Here is a 7,683-nt window from a genome sequence, read left to right as displayed (position 1 = left end):
ATGTCGATTCTTGCGCATGCTCTGGGTGCGAGTGTGCATCAGGGGACCCTGGCGGCCCGGGAAGAGATGCAAGATGCCAGTCGGGTGCGGCTTTCGCCGAGCCCGATATCACCACCGCCCCTTTCCCACTTCCGCTACGGAACACTCAAATCAGGAGTCCAGTCCTCCATTTTCCAGGCCTCAGAAACTAAGGGCGAGACCAGGACACATCGCAAAGCGTACTCAGTACTGAGTAAGGCATACATTCATTCACTTGGTTCCTTTAGCGGAGAGAATCTTGGCGAATGCTGACGGAATCCTCTCTCTAGATCTTGGCGGCGAGCGTTTGAGGTGATACTAGCGTTTTCACAGGTGATCCCGCTCTGCTCTGTCGACAACACGGCGAAGAAATTGCTGCAAAGTCCCGCTACTGGTAGTTTAGTCTTAGGAATGTCCCGGCTGCATTCACGTCCCCCGAGCAGTTGGGTTTTAGGGTGCATTAGAAGTTCACGGAACAAGCAGCTGCCCAGCGAAGTGGATATGAGCTCGTTCGCCGTTCGAGCTGTCTGTCGGCCGTTGCAAGCTAACTACGGAAAGCTAGCCGAGCATGGTTTACATGGCGCCGGCTCTTGACTGAAGTGGCGCCGTGGTATCAGGCGAGAGGCGTGCCCGTCGTCCATCTTACATCAGCTTCCCGTCATCATGGATGCCAGAAGCTTTCGTACCTGAAGCCGATACGTGACCTGCAGCGGCGGGCGAGCCTTTGACCGCCCGGGAAGCTTCAAGTCTCGAAAGCCTAGACTAGAGGCTTGACCAGAGCAAACCGCAGGCTCATGTATACCTTGGGTACGTACGGTAAGTAACACAGCGCTCGCCCGCCTTCACCTAAGGCACTTTTTGCATCAATCTTGCATTGCAGACGAGGATCAATCGGAAGATTTGGCAAGTTGGCTGCCCGCGCAGCACCCAAGTTTTTTTTTTTAGCTGCTTGAACCACGGAACAAAGTTCATGGTGTGTGAATATGTCCTAGGAGATTCCTGTTTTTGACACAGCCCACGGAGTTAGACACCAAGGCGTCAGGTTACCGGGATGTAACGGTAACGGGCAGCATTCGTTTCGTGCGCTAAGGGTTTGATTTTGGGGGATTTTTTTTTTACTTTGTCCGTCTGTTTCACCAGGGCCCGAGCTCCTAATTGCGTTTATTCTTCTCCAGTCGTTGAAACTGTCCCTTTCCTATCCCAATTGACTTTTTGCCGGTATTGTACTACCTATCTTTTTACACGAGATCTCTATACCTACCTATGGAGCATATCTTTGCAGACAGAATTAAGTAAACTCGATTTTACAGCACTGCGAAGGTATGTACTAATAAGAGGCACAGGGATCCGCTCGCGGCGAACGTTCAGATGATAGCGCAGGAGCCTGGCCAAACGCAGCGCAGCCAGACATCTTACACCATGCGAAGACACCCACCCCGCCGTACATGTGCATATGCGTGATGGCTGCATCTACAACGCTGACCCTGACTGAGCGGCGCCGTCGCATGCATTGGCTGCCGTCTGGACAGAATAAAATGGGTATGAAGCTAACAACTTGCATGTTTCTAACGAACGGCTCGTTCGCCCACAGACACGGAAAGAGAAGAACAGAGTGCGATAGTAGGTAAGTTAGGTATACCACAGCATAGTCGTCCGTGGGTTGCGGCATGCTCGTGATAGTGGGTTCCGATTCCCAATGGCACAAGCTCGTGCAAGCGGGACAGCAAGCGGGCTCGGGCTCGGGCACCAGCACCACCCACCCAAGCAAGACCTGGCCACAGTTACCGCATAATAAGAAAACTGTAATGTTTCCGTGGGATGGGCCCAAGCCTGGCGCCCGAGCAGCTGCCGTCGGCTGTTCTGAATCCCATCCTCGAAACATGGTACTTTGTACATGCACTCCAGGATCCCATCAGGTCTGCTGGACTCTGGCCTCGCCCGGGTTTTCCATGTTGGCTTAAGTTCTAACAATTCTAGTCCGTTGCTCCCTAGGGGTTGTTGTTGGTTCTCTTGAATTGCTGCCAACAGAAAAGCCATGCGAAGAACGACCCCCAAAATCGGCTTAGAGGGAGTTGCGGGGAGTGTGTGTGTGCAAGTACTTGTACATATTGAGCTGTATCTGCACCCTGCATGCAACTAGCAGCAGGGTGTGTGTAGAGAAGCGCGCCAGGCCTGTCCCACTGCACTCACGCCCCTGGTGGACGAGGGAGACGCTCTCAAAGCTAGTACAGTACTTGAAATTTTCCATATCGGAGGCGCCCCCAAAGGCAGCCCGACACAATTAAAACAGGTGATATGGCCCGGCAATCGCGAGATGGAAGACGGGCGGCACCCATTCGCCGACGCTATCTCATTCTCAAGCGGCGCAAAGAGTAGATCTGGGCTGGTCAGGCAAGGAGGTGGCAGACAAGAGGCGTTTTTCGGAGCTGAATCGGCTCAATTCCTGGCCCTGCCACTGCACTCGATTGCTGCAGCATCACGTCGGTGTTGCTTGTTTCTTTTGGGGGGGGGGGGGCTCGCTTCCATGGGGCTTCTTCCAAGGGCGAAGCATGGAAGCACAATGGAAGCCAACAAGTCGAGCAGACATGGCAACAAAGTGTGCTGATCGGTAGCAACCCGCGACGAGCGACGCCCCTTCGGGCTCGGCAGCGCGTTTCTCAGTCTCCAGGTTTATTAGTCTACCAACGACAAGAACGACGAGGCTGGACACAATCCATGGATAATTGGATATTGGCGCAAGCGCTGGCTGTACGTTTGCGGGCGGATTCGATTACAGTACCGTGAGATACATACCGAGTACGTACAGTATCTACCCAGCAGACCAGTCCCATGTTTGGTTTACAGTGGAGCCAGACTTGGGGGCACGGATCTCAACGCGGGCCAGCGCCGCGCCCAGGCCCACAACCACAGAAGAAGACCGACTGGCGCGCGGATATGGATATGGGTTGCAATTATCCCCAAATGGGACAGCCTGCACCGATAACACCCCCATGGCTGTTGGTCAAAGTTCCTCTCGTCGCCAGCGGATGGGCCCCAAATGGCGCGGTTCCCAACAGTCGACGCCGGCTGATTCGCGAAGAAAGCGCTCACTACGGAGTATGTGTGAGCCGAACTTGTTGGTCTTGTCTTGTTGAACCGTAAGCGGGCTCTGCTGTCTGTCGGGTCGACAATAACAATAATAATACTCGCGGTTGAGCGGGCGGTTGATAACATCCATCCCGAATCGAATTTTTAGCTTGGACCTTGTGGAGGGGCGGCAAAGGGGGGCACCACACGCCTCCATATCCAACACGCCTCCTCCTCCGTCTTATTGTCTTGTTTCTTGTTCGAGATGCCGCAGGGCCTTCCCGCACCTTCTCCGCGCGCCCACATCCCATATTAACCTGGGAGAGCCGGACGCACGCAGCACGGATGTCCATGCCCATGTTGCGGCAAAGCTGGCGGCCATTCTTCGCGCCCGAGCTCGCCGAGGCCGTGCCCCATTTTGTCCGTCCCGATAGCGGGCAGCCAGTTTCAGGGGGCCATCGGTAGTTAGTAGCCAGCTGGCTGGCTGGCTCGCTGGCTGACTGGCCGTGGGCCGTTGTTCATTGCCACCTTTACTTGACACTACTGTGCAGACTTCACTACCCAAGGCAGGTAGCCCTGGGACACAGATGTTGCGTCACACAAGGCGCCGTACAGACACACAATCCTCTTCGTATCAAGCCATCCAGTGCCCGGGGTATCCTACGGCTTTGTGCAACAAGACGAGACCTCGTGCAAAATTTTTAACCTGCACATCCGCGGAGACGAGTTGACTTGATTTGCCAAACAACTCAGTCCATGGCAGGTTCTGATCGAGTGATGGTGGTAGCCGAGAGACACGGCGCCGTCATCTCGCACCTCACACTTGTTGTTGTTGCTTGTACAACAACAAGAGCAGCAGACTACATAGTGCTCCGAATATCTGTCACGCCCCTAGCGCCGCACGTTAATAATAACAAGTAACAAGGCTAAATGGAGGAAACGAGTCCGGCCTGGCACAAGCTCATAGACTACGAACGGCGTTGCTCGCTCGCTCGGCGTGACGAGAAGGGAAGAGGGGGAAAGCTAATTCGGTAGGATGGGATCTGCAAGGTTCCACCTGAGAAGGCACAGTTTCTGAGCCGACTCAAGGCTCTTTGGATCTTTCTGAATTTGGGACAAACTCAGCAAATACACGGCTAAGTCGAAATCAAGATAAGAGAATCTCCCTGGTAGAGAGTCTTTTGGAACAATGCTTTTTAACTCGCTGAAGAAGCACATCTGTGGATATTCATCCACCCATAGCCCTAATAAACGAGCTCTAGTTGATCCGCTAGAAGACTTTATTACCAAGTGGGTCATGGATCAAGAAGGCGTTGAAGCTTGTCTGGAGCTTGTCTGGAGCTTGTCTGGCACAGCCGTGGCTAATGCTTTCGTCGGACGCCGTCAGCTCACCAACGGTTCAGTCCCCAACTTATTAGCTAACCAAGGTCGAGAACACAACCGAAAGTCCAAAAAAGAAAAGATAACATAACACAATTGGAAAGTCATCTTGTAGGATATGCGCAACGACGGCAAAGCAAACAGGCCGGATATCGCCACAGGACAAAGCTTGTCGGGGGTTTCGTTTCTTAGAGTCTCTTGGATCTCTCAGTTGAACCGTGTTGCTGATCCTTTGGCAATTCGCCAGGTTTCGTTTGCACCGAACACAATGAGAGGGTGTGGTGGGCGCTTGAGGGGGCCGAAAGGACCTGACCTGGGACTGACTGCCCGCTGTGCCAATAGCTGTGCCCCTAGGTCTCGACTCCCCAGGCCCGTTCAGCGCTTGCACGGGGCAAAGAAACAGAGGGACGGGACGTGCTGGCGGGCCTCGATGAAGGTGCACGGGTGTCAAGGGTCCAGGGCAGCCAAGGTGTAGTTAGTCTAGTGCTGTGTAAGCCGACCCCTAGCCTAACACCCAAACACTCAAGGCCACTCGGGCATTAACTTGGCTAGAAGTGACCTCACCCGGGATCGGATTCCCCCGCCATCTCTCATCACTGTTCGATGCCGACCGACGACTACCGAGGTGGTGACTTTACTTTACACTGCACGACTGATGACCACGCTACTGAGTAAAAGGAAAATAACTCTCGGAAATCTGAGTCTCTCACAAGGAACATGGTTTCGCTGTCTAGTGTCTAGACGGCTGGTGCACACTGACAGACAGCACAACTTTTTGCGGGCCAAGCCTTGATTGATGAAGCTCCTCTGAGGCCGTCGTCTGCTGTATGAATTTGATACATGAGTACCTACAAAGTATCCGTACGAATACGTACCAATACACTCTTAACCCGTTGCATCGCTCACCCCCCCTCCCTTCGGCGGCCAGACAGCTTGGAAAGTCGAGGCCCTGCCCCCTACGTAAGGCAACCCCGTCAAGCCCGTCTAACCCCCGCTCCAGCTAAGGTAGGCCCCTCCCCGGTACGACCTCGCAGGCGCACCCCCGCTAGCCAGCTGCCCACACGCCTCCCTGGCGCTGCGACCACTGGCGTCCATCAAGTCGCTGTACTACCCAGGGCTACTTACACGGTCACTTACGCACACACCCTCTCTCTTGGGCCCGCCCCCCCCGGCTCTACATCCCAGCCCCTCCAGTCAGATTCGCTCGCCAGTTGATCCCTGGTCAAGCCAGGTCCGGACAACAAACCCACCCTAACTATTGCTAGCCTGGGCTCATCCTGGCACGTCTGGGGGACCACTTTCTGCCTCTGCCTCTCTCGCTGCCAGCTTTGCGAGCAAGAGCAGAGAGCAGGGCAGGGCAAGCCAGCAAGCACCGGCCCAGCACCGGGTGGCAAGGGCCAGAACCACCACCAGATTGCGGAAGGCGGCACTAAAAAGCCAAGAGCCAGAGTCGGAGCTGCAATGAGAGTGGGTGAGGAAGTGAGGGTAAGAAGCAACGAGCAAGCAACCCCCTCCCTCTTTCCCAACCCCAACCCCAACCCCAACTTACCTAGCTTGGGCCCTGGCTCTGTGCATTTTTGCGCTTTTCTATTCTCGCTTGTCCGTGTCTTCGCGAAGCGGAAACTGCTACCCTGCTTGGACCTAGAGTTCCTTCCTTCCCAACCTATGGATTACTCGTCTGGTATGGTGCCTTTCTTTTTTTCTCTCTAATCTAAGACCTTTCCGGTACTGTTTTCTGTCCCTTGACTGGTTGGCTGAAGAGTGGACCGCGGGCAGCCCCCCCTTCTCCCCTCCCCCCCCAGTACCTATACCCAGCCAGGACGGAACGGGAGACCGGGCCTGCCTCTGTTTTCTCTGGCTGATCGGCCACACTACCTGCCTCCTTCCTTCTCACCACCTCTGCCTACCACCTAAATCAAGCCGTCTCCCGCTGTCCTTCTTCTCCTCACTCTTCCTTCTTTCTCCTCACCCACGATCCACCGACCTCGTCAATTTTCTCTCAGAGGAAAGTTTGAGAGGCGAGGAAGGTACGACTTGATCTTGCCACGCACCCCCCTCCATCCCCGCTCTGCCCTTCTCCACAGGAACATGCGATCGCATGTAAAAAAAATTCCGCTGTTGCCACAAGCTTTACTCGGTCGTCTTATCTTGCTGCGCGCCGAAGTTCGAAGCTAATCGGAACTTGCATAAGTAGTAGACCGTTGAACCCGGTATCTCTAGTTTATGCGGTTGACCAGAGCCTCGAAGACACGATCGAGAGACAGAGTGTGCGCGTGTCGGCGAAAGAAGTGGAGCTGAGAAAGAGGTAGTGAAGCGAGGCAGTTGTGTCTTTTGGGCCGGCGTTTTTTTCAGCAAGGGGGATTGGACTTGTATCGACAATTTCTCTCCACGCGTCCCTCAGCAGCAGTGCTTCTTCTTGTACTGCCCTTGGCAGCATCGACCTCAACACCAGTCGCACAGAGGACGCCGCGTCTCCACCGTCGTCACGCCTCCACAAATTCTCAAGGAACTCCCTCGGGCACAGCACACGGCGCGCTCTGTCGATACCCCAGAATACTTTTTTCTTGTGTCTATTTGTTTTATGACATCCCACAGCAGTGTTGCCGCTTGATCGAGTAGCAGACCGACCGCACAAGGGAAGAAAAGAAGGTTCGTTCCGCACCACAGCTCGTCGAAAGACCGCATACCTGCGTTTCACCCCGTCGGCAATCTTCTGGGAAGCTTCAGGGCGACCAATTGGCCCCGAGTCAAACCAAAGCAGCTGTTCGGCGCTGCCCAATTGGAGAGTAAAAGAGCGCTGGTGCTTTTCACCAAGCGCACTCCCCAATCTTCTGTCCGACAGAGTCACGGCGTGTGACTCCTGTCGACTTTTCAATCGCAAACTCAACCTGCGGAGTTTCCAGGAAATACCGAAAAGCTGGATCTCCCGTCGATCTCGCAAGTGCAAACCCGGGGTCCGACCGAAGTGCCTTACTACAACGCCCACGCTGCCCAGCGTCCGTTGTATGTGAGCGAGAGATTGCCCTCTCTGCCTTTGCCGCAGCATCCACAGGCATACTCTTCGAGTAGTTCGTCACCCCGGGTTAGCTCAATATCGTCAGCAGCGAGCTCCAATACCGGCTCCCAGTCGTCCTTCACATCCGCAGCTTCGTCCCTCGGCCCCAAGACCCCAGGGCCCCTTTCGCCAAATCTTCCCTCCGGGAGCTCGATACCTGGCCA

General features: G+C 54.8%; 2 protein-coding genes across 2 annotated transcripts; one reads left to right on the top strand and one right to left on the bottom strand.

Annotated features, from left to right (window-relative positions):
• Positions 1-334, top strand: B0T26DRAFT_748693 (uncharacterized protein; the record flags this gene model as incomplete). The annotated part of the gene is made up of 2 exons (XM_060444995.1): positions 1-232; positions 309-334. The coding sequence occupies 2 exons, from the start codon at positions 1-3 to the stop codon at positions 332-334; spliced, it is 258 nt and encodes an 85-aa protein (XP_060301333.1).
• Positions 335-6,506: 6,172 nt separating this feature from the next.
• B0T26DRAFT_173016 (uncharacterized protein) lies at positions 6,507-7,617 on the bottom strand. The gene has a single exon (XM_060433573.1). It carries the CDS (start codon positions 7,508-7,510, stop codon positions 6,686-6,688), a length of 825 nt encoding a protein of 274 aa, XP_060301332.1. The 5' UTR covers positions 7,511-7,617; the 3' UTR covers positions 6,507-6,685.
• Between the last annotated feature and the right edge of the window lie 66 nt (positions 7,618-7,683).

The sequence above is a fragment of the Lasiosphaeria miniovina genome (assembly GCF_030549165.1).
Source record: "Lasiosphaeria miniovina strain SMH2392-1A chromosome Unknown B0T26scaffold_2, whole genome shotgun sequence".
NCBI lineage: Eukaryota > Fungi > Ascomycota > Sordariomycetes > Sordariales > Lasiosphaeriaceae > Lasiosphaeria > Lasiosphaeria miniovina.
The sequence above is the reverse complement of the archived record's forward strand: the minus strand, read 5'-3'. Positions and strand labels throughout refer to the sequence as shown.